Source organism: Salvelinus namaycush, chromosome 23 (assembly GCF_016432855.1).
Source record: "Salvelinus namaycush isolate Seneca chromosome 23, SaNama_1.0, whole genome shotgun sequence".
Lineage (NCBI taxonomy): Eukaryota > Metazoa > Chordata > Actinopteri > Salmoniformes > Salmonidae > Salvelinus > Salvelinus namaycush.
In genome coordinates, this window is record NC_052329.1 from 34,936,397 (window position 1) to 34,950,723 (window position 14,327).

Sequence of the window (14,327 nt, forward strand, 5' to 3'; positions counted from 1 at the left end):
AAATAAATATGTCAAGCGTGAAACGTATTTTATAGCTAGGATAAACGTCGAGGTTGATTACGACATGATTTCATAAACGTTACACATAATCATTCTGTACAATTTGACTGTAGCTTTCACCTGCTAGTTATCTGCAGGATCAGTGGTTTGCAATCTTGCAATTTATTACGGTTACACTAGTACGATTAGCAAACTAGATTAGCTAACCGAAACGTTACATTGCATCTTCTCTACGAATGGTCAGACTGGTCCAGACTCCACACTCAGCATCATTGAATGACCCAATGTAAAGACAATGCATCAACATGACACAACTACTATTGTTATAATACGATTGCATTAGCTAGATATAATCCAAAGTGATAGACATACATTTAATATTTTCGCATTTCCAAACTCACCTTTATTGACCTACTCTGTGTAATTGTCTTGTTGTTGATCCAGCTGTCATTGCCCCCCCTCTCATCCCGGAAATTACGTAGCTTAATAAAACGTCTGGATATTTTCCCTAGATCGTGGATGCGCAGCTTTGTACACTACATGTACACTACATGTCTTTGAATACATAACTGGTAATAATAACCAATTTACAGTCATAGGTAATGCTACTATAGCTGACTAGACTTAACACTGGTAATGATGGAAAGGCTTGATAATCAGTTTGCTGACGAAATATGTTGCATGTCGGTATCTCTGCTAAAATTTGTTCAGGGATATACTTCCTTCTCTTCTTGCTGTTGCATACAAATACACATTATGAATTAAGTTTGATGACTTTGACTGGGCAAAACCTAGTACATTCACTTGTTCACGACAAGTGTCACTGAAATTCCCCTGACTGTCAATCACTTTCTTGCCCTGTCCTGCACCGCCCTCTCCTGGTAGAGAAGCTTGTTGTTTTGGTTCAACACGAAGAGGCGCTGTCTCTACTGTCACTGTACTGGCGCCATCTCTACTGAACATCCCAGCCTAGTTTCATACTAGACGTAACATAGTAAATGTAAATTCGAGACACTCAAATGTTATTTTTGGTATGGTTATATAAGGCAGATGGTTACTTAAGGCAAAAATGAAAGGAGGATGGTTGGTCAGGGTGGATGTATAACGCAAACGTCTAGCAACCCAAAGGGTGCATGTTCAAATTTGATCAACTTTTCAACTGTTTAATACTTTTTAGCAACTTTACACCTACTTAGCATGTTAGCTAACCCTTCCCCCAAACCTAACTATTCGTAACATATTGTAGGTTTTGCAAATTCGTAACATTTTTAACTTTAGCAAATTCGTAACATATCATACGAATTGTAATTTGTAACATATCATACCAAATGGATGATGGAAATCCACAATTTACTATACCCATATGAAACGTAACATATCGTACTAAATGGAGTGTCTCGGATTTATGTAAAGAATAATAGAAAATACTCTGAGACAAGATTGAACACCCTGGTGGAGTAGAAGAGAACCAGGGCCTGGAGAGCCACCACTGTGTACTAAACACACTGCAGGCTCAAATGGTTGTTGTTGTTAAGGTAAATTACTGTTGTTACCTTACATGAAAGTGTAACAGAAAAGCTTCTTGGGAAAAAACGACTACAGGAAGTTTCCTCCCACTGAGTGGTGTAAATTTGACTCAACTAAACATTTTATTTTGCCACCTAGTTGGACAACAGGAAAGCTCTGTTTACTGAAAAATAGGTCCTATACTCCTGAACTGACCAAGCACTTTTCCGACATTGCCCAAATACACCACCTACCCATATGACCCACCCCGCTGTTTTCTTTCGGAAACCAAGCTTGAGTCTCGTCTCTGTAACACCCCTGAGTAATGAGAGAGGGACTCTTTGGGTGGATGGGCGGGAAACAAAACAGAAAGAAATAGCATTGTAAAACACAAATAGATGCAGACCTACACACAACAGTTGTGCTGTAGCTTTCTGACCCTGTAGTTAGGTGCCAGAAAACAGCTATGGCAGAGGACTCCATCCAGACAGCGCATGGTAAGATCTGTCTGTGAACCTTGTTTTCCATTCAGGTTGGTTACCCAGGAATTGTCAGCTCAGCTCTGTCAATGAAAACTTTACATGATTGGTTTAACCCTCTCTCATCAATGAAATAAAGGAAAGTAAACAGCAGGCCCTTCAAAACACTGAGATGATTTGGGAGTGAGGTCCCATCAATATCCCATCCTTAATGGTAATTTAAAACAAAGCCAAAATATTTAATCTCTGTTGTCGTTTATTCTCATTTAATTCGATGATTTATGTACAATTTCAAGGTAGATCGATTATTGCATCCAGCTGTTCAATTATGGAACATCACAGGCAGGGTGAACCGATGAAACGTTTTAAATCAGTGTGTGACCAAAGAACAGGTGGAGTAGTCTCAGTCCACAATGTCTGCTTGTTGATAAAACAATTATAATAATAAGGCTACTAAAAATCAAATAAAAAGGTGCAGTATCAATCTAATTATCTGAGGATTACAATATTTAAATGATCAACAATCATGAATAACAGTAATTATTAACTGTTTAATTTACAGAGGTAAAAAGTACACAGCTGAAAATAATCTTTATCTTAATCTTCGATGATGGCGGTCAGATTATTTTAGTCAGGGTCTCAGCATTTGACAAAACCTGGGGAAAACACACGCTTGAAATGACTACACATTCGTTTGACTGGGATTTAGAGTTTGACATTGATTACAAGACAATCAAACCACACTACAATAAATACGTTCATTGGTTGGTACATAAATAGGCAGTTCTGATTTCATCCATTCACACAGGCTTCAATCGTCTCTTGAGTTGCTCAACATACATTAGCCCATATACTGTATGTCACAAAATGAAAATAAACTATGAATCTTTTATTTTAAATACAATGAAAATCAGCACAGAGATGATAGATAATAAAAATGATGTAGTACCTTAGATCGAGCCTTTATCATGTGCAACTGTAAAACAGACTCCAACTTTACCCATATCAATGTCAGCACGTTATGGGATTATATGTGACATTTTGATTTATTTATTCCAAACAGTGCTCTTGATCAGTAGTACTGATTTAAACCATAGTTCCTATGTAACCCTCATAGTCACATACAGTATGTGCAGTATTAAGAATCTTCCCCAATAGGTTGCTTGTGTCTCTTTCCACTGCCCTTTGTCAAAAGGAGTCAATACCAACAAACCACAGAGATTCAAGTCCACAAAGTCCTCTTAAATTGGTCTTTTTAAATGTGCACTTATGAAAGCTCTTCCCCAGTCTTTCTCTAGATGAGTAAGGACTAGGCAATATCGCTCACAAGGGAAACAGCCGTCACACTTTCTTTATCTAGGTGGCTGTGAAAAGTGAAAGGTCACAACATGGCTATTCTTTCCATGTGTTGTTCCACTTCCTCAATGTGTTGTGCTGTCCGCCCCTGGTATCGGCACCATGTGCAGAACTTGACGACGAGCTCCATTGTGACTTGCTGTTAAACAGCTGTCTGTCTGCTTGAGTCATCGGAACGTTTCCAGAGCGGTTGGGGCCGTTAGAGCATGTCGTCGTACGCCTCTCTGACCGGGGCCCTCTTGGTACGGCGTGGTCTCAGGCTGGAGAAGCAGGAGGAGGCAGTGAGGGCGATGCGGCTCAGGCCCAAGTTCAGGCAGTGCACCTCGGATGTGACGGGCACCTCGGAGAAGAGGGCACGGTCGCGGGACAGCCGTGTCAGTGTGTCACTGTTCTCAATGTCCTTCACGATATTCAGGATCTCCTGGCGCTCCGTCTGCCGAGTCATCCCCCGGATGTTCAAGATGGCCGACACATGTTTCTTCCTGCAAACAGAGGAGGAGAAAGAGGGCTTAGTCTAGTTCATGTTTTGATCTACCAATAAAAATGTATATGCAACAAAGATGCCATATAGGCCACATCTAGCCAATAAAGATTGAGTTGATTTGAGAAGAGTGTATCTTGCATCACTGCAATGGCAGAGTCAACCATCACAAGGACATGATAAGGGTAGGAATAAAGAGAATCATGAAAATACATTATAGAGAGGGCAGTCGGCCCTGAGGCAAGTCACTAAGGAACAGGGAAAATTGGACGAAAGAGTTTGCAAAATACAGTTAGTTAGAGAACATTCCCAATGGTTGGGTCACACACTTACATACAAACACACACACAAAATGAATAAAACATCTGCCTGACTGGCCTTCAATTCGACACCTTGGCCTCTGGAAGTCTCCCTGCAGGAAAGCAGGAGCTGCTCTGATGCCGCTTCCTGTCTGTGGCGACACAAGCTGAGCAGCAGCACGAGGCTGAATGACAACCAGCTCTGAAGACTAAAAGCAGCCCTAGCCCTGGGACGGTAGTAACTCCACCTTACCTGACACCCTAGACCCACTACCTTCAACACCATAGTGCCCTCCAAGCTCATCACTAAGTTTGGGGCCCTGGGTCTGAAACCCTCCCTGTGCAACTGGGTCCTGGACTTCCTGACGGGCGGACCCCAGGTGGTGAAGGTAGGCAACAACACCTCCGCTATGCTGATCCTCAACACGGGGGCCCCACAAGGGTGCGTGCTCAGCCCCTCCTGTACTTCCTGTTCACCCATGACTGCGTGGCCGTGCATGTCTCCAAGTCAACCATCAAGTTTGCAGATGACACAAAAGTGGTGAGCCTGATTTCCAACAATGACAAGACAGCCTACAGGGAGGAAATGAGGGCCCTGTCGAAGTGGTGCAAAATGAAGGAGATAATCGTGGACTTCAGGAGACAGCAGAGGGAGCAGAGGGAGCACGCCCCCATCCACATTGACAGGGCCGCAGTGGAGAGGGTGAAACGCTTCAAGTTCCTCGGCAGTCACATCACTGACCACCTGAAATCGTCCATCCACACAGAAAGTGTGGTGAAGAAGGCGCAACAGTGCGTCTTCAACTTCAAAAGGTTGAAGAAATTCTACAGATGCACCATTGAGAGCATCCTGTCGGCCTGTATCACCGCCTGGTACGGCAACTGTACCGTCCGCAACCACAGGGCTCTCCAGAGGGTAGTGCGGTCAGTCGAACGCATCACTGGGGGCCACTTCCTGCCTTCCAGGACATCTACAGCACCCAGTGTCACAGGAAGGCCAAGAAGATCAACAAGGACCTCAGCCACCCGAGCCATGTCCTGTTCACCCCTGCTACCATCTAGAAGGCGGAGACAGTCCAGCTTCTATCTCCAGGCCATCAGACTGTTAAATATTCACCACTAGCCGGCCTCCGCCCAGTACCCTGTCCTGAACTTTAGTCACTGTTACTTACCGGCTACCACCCATACTCAACCCTGCACCTTAGATACTGCTGCCCTATGTACATAGTCATTGAACATTGGTCACTTTAATAATATTTACATACTGTTTTACCCACTTCATATGTATATACTGTATTCTAGTCATGGCTCATCCTATATAACTACTGCTGTACACACCTTTTCTATTCATATACTGTCCATATTGTCTACAAACACTATCATATACATTTATATTTATATTCCGGACAAAGACATTGCTCGTTCTAATATTTCTCAATTCCTTTCTTAATTTTTTGGGGGGATTTGCGTGTGTTTTTTTGTATTGTTAGGTATTACTGCACTGTTGAAGCTAGGAACATTAGCTTCTCTCTACACCCGCGATAGCATCTGCAAAATATGTGTATGTGACCAATAACATTTGATTTGACTTTGATGATAGAGCCTCAATTCCTTGAGGCTCTATCATTGAAAAACTTGAAAAACTCAATTCCCACCATGACCAGTGATTATCATCCAAAAGAATACAACGATAAAGGGGTGGGCATCTTGGCTTCCGGGAAACCTGAATTTAAACTTTATTTTTTGCTGTTAGCTACTACGGAGGCTTAACTAGCAGTTACATGAAACCAGTTGATTGCAATTGGTCTTTGGGAGCGAATGATGTCATAAAACCAATGAGGGTATTATTCTACATAGTGTATAGGATATTTTGAGACTCTGAAGGGTCAATGCCTGGCACAGTTGCAAACATCAGGTGTGTACTTTACAGAGGGATTTAACACTGCAATATGTCAAAGATTGTACGGTACAGTTCCTGTTTTCAAAAGGAACTGGGAGAACCCTGAGGACAACGGTAAGCATTCTCCAGATCCAAGTCAAGATTCCAAACAATACATGTGGGTCTGTTATGAGTTAAGGATGGAGACAAATCTTAATTTAGAAAAGATTCCATTGAGGACTGCCTCCTCACGCCTGTGTGTTCCTACGGGACTCTTTAGTAGCCGACTGCCAACGCCAGGTTATGCTACACAGCTACCATGTCACGCCTGGGCAGGAAGTCCGTGTTTTTGCTTCGTCTTCGCCCAGGACCCGAGACGGACAAACGAACAAGACCCCCCCCCCCCCCCCCCCCCCGTCCCGTCCCGTCCTTTCATGTGCGCCAGCGACGGCCAAAAAGCTCCCCATAAAAATAAGGAAACGACTCAGCTCTTGTTTGCTTTTAACAAGTTCCTCATTTGCCATCCACAATCAAGACAGAACAGTAGTCATGTTTGTTTGGGGGTGTTTCAGTCAACCTGAGCTTTTGGAAATGTTGGTGATCGCATGGCTCGATGGAAGTCCTGAAAATATGACTGTCATTCCGCGTAAGTGATCGCTGCCTCCCGTGTTCCTTACCGAATATCTGGGAACTCCCTCACCAGGACCCCCACCTCCATTTGGATGGAGGGGATGTCTTCCAGGAGGATGATCTCAGAGAGGTGTGGGATAGCACTGTCCAGCCAGGAGGAGGGAGATTCCTAAAGGGGAGAGATAGAGAGAGAGAGATGTGATCAGAACAGATCCTCTACACAGCACAGATGAGGATACAACAGTATTAACAGGGCTATTCATGTTCAAATACCTCTGCAGCTCATGACAGGTCAACTGGCTATTCTCTGACTCAAAGCCTTTGAATCTTAGACCTTGGCAACGGATTAAACCCAGAACTAGATTACGTGGTTTCAAGTCTTAATGGTTACAACGAGGGAACCATCAGATAACATAGACCCAAAACGCCAAGGTTAGAAGTACACCGACAGTACTGAGCATGCAAACTCAATTACCTGAGCATCAAAGTGACCCTGTTATTCTGAGAAGACTAAACCGTGTGGTCGACCAGAGGTCCATCCTGGTCCTCCACTCGACCCGAAAGGCCGGTCAGTGCTTCTAAAGCCCAGGGCAGGATGCCAGACCACTCGTCTCTAAACAACGCTATCCTGTTGTCCAGAGAGGTGACAAACGGATGTTTTATCTAGAGCAAGGGGCGGACGCCACAGGGGAAGGATAGGGAGTGGGCTGGGGTGAGGTGATTGCCCACTTGTGCATACGGCCTGTCTGGTCATTCATCTCTATCTCGGCTACAGTATCCATTCTTCACTTGTCTCCTTTGTTCGAACTCATCCGGAGTTGTTTCAGTAACCCTCACAGACAGGCCACATACCAGTCAAACGTGATTAATGAGCACACACTCGTGAGTGCAAACACACACACACACACACACACACTGTCCGTTGTGTCATGTCACAGGCAGCACCGTTGCTCTGACAACGCTTCTCTAATATAGTTGTTCTAGAATGGCTCACCAGATCTTTGAAGAGCACTTCCATCTGCTTGCCCTCGTCGCGCAGTCGTCCCGCCATCCTCTTCCTCATTCTGAACGACGTGCAGATGATCCTCCCCCTCATGATGGAGCGCAGGTATTCCATCAGAACCCGTCTATGCACCTCTCCCACCAGGACCTGGGAGAACAAGGGAAAGATTAATTCACTCATTCTATCAACCAATCATCCGTTCAGTCAATCGATTAAAAAACAAACATGTTGCTTAGAATTAAAAACAGTACCAGAACTATGAGTTATTAGTGTACATTGTGCCGGAGGACCTTAGCACCTCCCCATGTTTACATGGCTCATACTTGCTGTGTCTCTGCCATGTACCTGATAGGGTGGGCTGTCCACCCTGCGGAACTTCTTGAAGTGTTCCTTAATATGGGACTCGATTTGCTCATAGGTCTCTGTGTTGTTCAGCCACTTCCTCTTCACCAGCTTGTCAAAGAAGGGCTAAATATGGCCAGGAGAGGGAAAATGTGAGGGAGCGAGAGAGACAGGAAAATGGTGAGAGAATGAAGAAGAGAAGGAGGCAGAGAGATGTGGGTGTGGAGACGGCCACGTTACCTGAGTCAGATCCTTGTTTGATGCATAACTAAACTGTCCGACTGGAGTTGTGTCTTCCTATCAGGATGTGTGGGCCGTTTGGACCACAAATTCCATAGATTGTGACTTCCTACCCGACGACAACAGCATAAAAAGCCCCAGCTCGGTCAAGAGGATGCGACATGCGGCTCTGTGCCTCTGGAGGACTGGCAATGCCCGTCTCTATGGCGGCTACTGAAGAGGAGTGGAACTTCATAGCCTGCCAGTAACTATGTGGCATGCTGCCAATCTAATCTTATTTAACCATGTTTGTCACATTGGAGCGTCTATTTTAGGGCCTCAGTTCCTCAGCACATCCCTGAGAACTTTGAGGGCAAGCCATGAGGAGAACACTGATAAGATGTGCTTTATATTCTGGGACACTTGGCAGACAGAGGGACGCTTGAGGGTGTGTGTCTGTGTGTGTGTGTGTGTGTGTGTGTGTGAGGGGGGGGGGGGGGGGGGGGGTGTAAATGTTTCACTATTTTTGTGAGTACCAGGAGTCATCATAAGAATAGTAAACCAACTAAAATTCTGAGAAGTGAGGACAAAAAGGCTATTTTGGGTTTATGTGTTAGGTTTTGGGTTAGGGTAAGGGGTTAAAGGTTAGGGTTAGGGTAAGGGTTAGATTTAGGGTTAAGGTTTAGGGTTAGGGGTTAGGGAAAATATGATTTTGAATGGGAATCAATTGTTGGTCCCCAAAAAGTATAGTAAGATATAGCTGTGTGTGTGTGTGTGTGTGTGTGTGTGTGTGTGTGTGTGTGTGTGTGTGTGTGTGTGTGTGTGTGTGTGTGTGTGTGTGTGTGTGTGTGTGTGTGTGTGTGTGTGTGTGTGAGGTTGTTTACATGTTGTTTTGGAAAGCTGTGACCATGGGTGTGTTTATGAATCCTTTGTGTGAGTGTGTGTATGTGGCGTGTGTGTTCGCCTGCGTGCGTGTGTGTGTTAAGAACACTTACCCTTATGCGCTCATACAGTCTGTCGCTCAGCACCTTCACTCCCTGGTTGACTATTCGGTCCAGGGAAGTGTTTGCTCGCCTGGCTGAGTCCTCACTGATGGCAGGGTCGCACTGCACACAGCGCTGGACAAAACCCCTGCACACACACAGTCACAGCAGACTAATGAATACATTGTACACTTACATGATTTATGCATGTTTTAAGGAATACTATGATGCAAAACACATCATCGAGACAGTTTTTGCTCTGTACTTGAAAACTTAACGGCTGATATGCACCATTTTGGGCGATTGTATTAACAGTGGACTAATGGACAAAATACTAAAATCTTGTTTTTGAGTATAGTAGTTAAAAGAAAACTCCACTCAAAAAATGTTTTGGGTATTTGTTTTATTAGTCCATTGTTGATATAGTCTCAGGATGTTTTGCATGTCTGCAATCCAGTTTTCAAGATATATAACTTAAAGATATATCGAAAGGATGCTGCGTTTTGCATCATACTGGCTGTATTTCTGTATTATTGGGGAAATAGACCTACTATAACACAATGCAGGCTACTCCTGCTACAACAGTCCTACCTGAAAGGGGGACAGCAGTTGACCAGGGCGATGGTCTTGGAGACATATCCATCCTCGTTATCCCCAACCATGTTGACCAGACCCTCGTGGAACATCTCCACTTTCCTTTGGAAGCTGGAAGTTAAGCAATATTAACAGTATTAGAATGTCTCATAGAGATGTTCCTTTCCATATTCCAGTTGAACTGGTTGATTCCAGTTGATATATTCTAGAATTATTGCACAATAAAATGTTGCTGGCAGTGAGGAAACTATAGGTTTGGCCCTGTGTCATTCTATGAAGGATGACAGAGACTTTGTTCTAGGCCTCAGTATGTAATATGTAATGATACAGTGTGTTCTAGGCCTTAGTATGTAATATGTAATGATACAGTGTGTTCTAGGCCTTAGTATGTAATATGTAATGATACAGTGTGTTCTAGGGCTTAGTATGTCATATGTAATGATACAGTGTGTTCTAGGGCTTAGTATGTCATATGTAATGATACAGTGTGTTCTAGGCCTCAGTATGTAATATGTAATGATACAGTGTGTTCTAGGCCTTAGTATGTAATATGTAATGATACAGTGTGTTCTAGGCCTCAGTATGTAATATGTAATGATACAGTGTGTTCTAGGCCTTAGTATGTAATAGGTAATGATACAGTGTGTTCTAGGCCTTAGTATGTAATAGGTAATGATACAGTGTGTAACATGTCATTCTACAGTGTGTGGTCCTCTCACCTGTACAGGAAGTCAGCTAGACCATTCAGACTGCACTGAGCCACACGGGAACCCAGGTTTCTGTTGATGGCAGCTGACTGTTCAAGATCTACCTGCAGCCTCTGCGTGCACACACACACACACACACACACACACACACACACACACACACACACACACACACACACACACACACACACACACACACACACACACACACACACACACACACACACACACACACACACACACACACGATGTTACGTTGGCAAATGTGTATTATGTGTGAAGTGCTAACAGACGCTTTCTTTTTCTCTTCCACGGCATCTGTGAAACATGAACTGAAGCATTAATGACGATGATGCATAGAAAGTGTTAGTATCAATCATGGCCACTAGAGGCCAGTGAAGTGACTCTAAAACAGTGAGCTGTGATGGAGTTCTAAGGGAAGTGTCTGTATTGACTTTGGCTGCTGCTTGAGGAATGTTTTCTCTGCTCCACCAGATGGATGAGCTTATCCTCAAAATACAAAATGACCACATTTAGCAGCAATACAAAACAATCAGGACCGGCCTCATCAAAATCAGGGGAAGAAATCAGTTATTTACATAAGCTCCTGATGTGTGTGTGTGTGTGTGTGTGTGTGTGTGCGTGTGTGTGCGTGCGTGCGCGTGTGCGTACCTGGATGACGGTGCGAGCCAGTGTGATCTGATACTCCTCGATGTGCAGCGTCTCCATCCAACGCTTCTCCTCCTCGTCCAGCACCTGAGACAGCTCTGTGGTCACCTTCTCCTGAAACACAACCAGACCTCGCAGTCAGACACAACTCAACCATGCACTGAACCACTGTGAGCTCTCCAGCCACAAACTATCGAAATATTTCCAATTGATGCCATCAACACATCAAGATGGAAAAAGTTATAGAATCACAGATAATACTGTAAATCTGACTTGGTTTGTTATGATACTGTATATAGTATATCCCCAGTAACAGCTAACCCCTTGTAAATACCCCCCTATATTTAAAGTTAAGGTTTCCTCCCATTGTTGCTTGACTCAGCTGGTGCTGATTGCCAGCCGACAGGCCACGCTGCCAATAACCCCTGTTCTCTTTTTCCTCTGTGCGATTTACTTGTGGACTATCATGTCTACCTACGTGGACCCTCCATCGCAAACACTGCCTGGAATACCACATACAACAGTGTTCTAGCCTACTTGGACCTGATAATGACCTAAGCTAAATGGCCTGTTGTCTGGCTTCCATTGTGTGGTGGTCGTTGCAGACAGGAAAACCCATGGGCTGACCCTGAGACGCCGCGCACTGATTGGCTGCACTGGTCGGAGTGATAGCCCTCCCTTTAGGTGGACAGGAAGGACCATAGGTGCACCCTTTCCTCAGGCCGGTAGGGAGACACGGGGCGCACCAAATGAAGGGGGGGGGGGTTGACGGGTGGATGGTTCGGCCCTTACCCTGACGGAGTTGAGGCAGTCCTGCTCCAGTTTGTCCACGGTCTCCGAGGGCAACAGTGGCCCCAGCTTGGACCTGTTGAAGGGCATCGTCATGCTGACTGTTCCAAGGACGTCCCTGGAGAGATTACAGTAGGAGGACAGAGTCAGTGGCATACTCATACAGTAACACTTAACTAATTAACGATTGTTTATGTACAGTATAATTGACAGTATTTATGTACAGTATTATGAACAATAACATTACACCACCTTGTAACATGCGTTACAGTGAAAGTATAAAGTGAAAACGAAATGAAACATTTTATGACAAGTTATGCAAGTTTGTTACAACCTGACATTTAGCTACATACTTTTGTTCTTTCTTGTTTTTTATGCAATTCTGCTACTTCCAGAATCTGATATGTGTAAAACCCCAAGTTGCAATACACAATTATTGAATGGATGGACACCCACTTGTTATAGATGTTGTAGAGCCAGTCCAGCAGAGAGTAGATATCAGTAATCAGCAGCTGGTCGTCAGTGATGCTCTGCAGTCTGCGGGCCACCGCCTGGTGGTAGCTCTTTAGGTACACCTGGAACGGTTCATACTCCTCTGGGTACACTGGCACCACATTCCTCTTGGCCGCCCCCAGGTCCTCCACCACCCGGGTCCGCACCCTGTCCAGGTAGTCCGCCAGCTCCCCGCCCTGGGCCTCGTTCCTCTGGGGCAGGCTCCCGTTTGCTGCCTCCGCCAACGCCTCCTTCCACTGCTGCTTCAGCTGCCTGGGTCTGGGGCCTCCGGGGAGCGCCCCCTCACCCTGCGCCCAGTCCCGATCCGCCTGCTCCTCCTGCTGCAGAACCTGCACCACCAGCCCCAGGTTGGGCCCCGCCGTGGGGGAGCGCAGCGACTCACGCACCACCGCCCACAGCTCCTTCTGCAGGGCTTCGTACAGCAGCTCCACGTCTTTGGCTTTGCGCCTGCCGCCGTCTTTGCTCCCGGGGCTGTTGAGGTCCTCTGGGATAGCACCACCTGCTGGCGATGAGGGCAGGGTCGCTGCGGCCGCCTCGTTACACTCCTGCTCCAGCTCCAGGATGTGTGTGTCAGCCAGGAACAGGTCTCTCTTAGTCACCAGCTGCAGAATTTCTAGAACTAAAGGAGAGAGGAGGAAAATGCATGATACAACTCCACATAACACATGATAAATCATGCGTAGGCAATACAGCTGTATTAAGTCAAAAGGTATAATGGAGACACGATCCTAATGGAACGATCTGGGCTCTCACCTGTCTATCTGTTATGGTACACAACCCACGACCTGGTCAGATGGTCCTATGTAAATCCAAGACCTACTCAAATAAACATGACTATTCTTTGCTTTGAACGTGTCAAAGAGCTATGTTTGTTTTCACATCAAGCTCAAGGCTAAGCCACAGTGTCACTTCCAACACAGGTTCCCACGTCAGATCCTATCCATATCAGAGGCTCCAGGCCTGAGAGACAGATGTTGTTTGTCCCCTTTTGGCGTGTTGTTTTTGGGCAGATTGGACACGGTTAGACCGATCTCTCTGGAGGTGGGTTAGTTTCATCTCTACTTCAGTTGCACACTTCAAAAGATCCCATCAGGGACATGTGGGTGCCAAACATAAATCATCCTACAGTAGATTCCCACAGAATGGCTAATCGTGTGTCCACTCACTGTCCTCTCCTTAGACGCTTCCATATCAGTTTGAGGCCTCTTATACGGCTAGCATAGCTATGGAATAGTATTTAATAAAAGTACACAGTGCTTTGCATTAAAGTGGAGAAATTGTATTTCTTGTGGAACTCCATCTTGGCTTCAGAGAGTTCCATTAAGTGTATATAGACTTTTAGAGCCCAGTCTCACCCACTGAGGTGATCTCATCATCTCTTACTCTGATGTGGTTTGAGAAAAAGTTTTTAAATTAGTACTTAAACCAGTGATGAAGTCGACCATTTCCCATCGAAGTCACCAGACACTCCTCTCTGACATCACCCCTCGCCCTCTGGGAGGAGCAACACAGCCCGTCAAAATCAATGAAGTCCGATTGTCAAGACCAACCCCGTATTTTATGTCTAATAGCCCTTTTTGATTCAGTTCACAGAAAAGTCTGGTTGTCAAATCAAATCAAATCAAATTTTATTTGTCACATTTACTGAATACAACAGGTACATTTCACCGTACAGTGAAATGCTTACTTACAAGCCCATAACCAACAATGATTTAATACGTTTTAAGATAAAAAAAAGTGTTAAGTAAAAAATGGATAAGTAAAAAATGTAAAAATAAAAGTAACAAATAATTAAACAGCAGCAGTAAAATAACAATAGTGAGGCTATATACAGGGGGTACCGGTTCAGAGTCAATGTGCGGGGGCACCGGTTAGTCA

At 44.9% G+C, this 14,327-nt stretch overlaps 1 protein-coding gene across 3 annotated transcripts in view; it reads right to left on the bottom strand.

Moving 5' to 3' along the window:
• Positions 1-2,234: 2,234 nt before the first annotated feature.
• LOC120018363 (tumor necrosis factor alpha-induced protein 2-like) overlaps positions 2,235-14,327 on the bottom strand; it is a 40,167-nt gene continuing 28,074 nt past the window's right edge. For 2 of the 3 annotated variants that reach the window (XM_038961521.1, XM_038961523.1), the window contains exons 4-13: positions 12,393-13,068; positions 11,940-12,054; positions 11,151-11,261; positions 10,491-10,591; positions 9,769-9,882; positions 9,190-9,325; positions 7,979-8,101; positions 7,625-7,780; positions 6,678-6,799; positions 2,235-3,823 (exon numbers count right to left, since the gene is read on the bottom strand). In XM_038961521.1, the coding sequence (XP_038817449.1) occupies positions 3,541-3,823; positions 6,678-6,799; positions 7,625-7,780; positions 7,979-8,101; positions 9,190-9,325; positions 9,769-9,882; positions 10,491-10,591; positions 11,151-11,261; positions 11,940-12,054; positions 12,393-13,068 (1,937 nt within the window). In that variant the 3' untranslated portion in view covers positions 2,235-3,540. The remainder of the gene's footprint in view (positions 3,824-6,677; positions 6,800-7,624; positions 7,781-7,978; positions 8,102-9,189; positions 9,326-9,768; positions 9,883-10,490; positions 10,592-11,150; positions 11,262-11,939; positions 12,055-12,392; positions 13,069-14,327) is intronic. The other variant, XM_038961524.1, reaches the window with a different exon arrangement.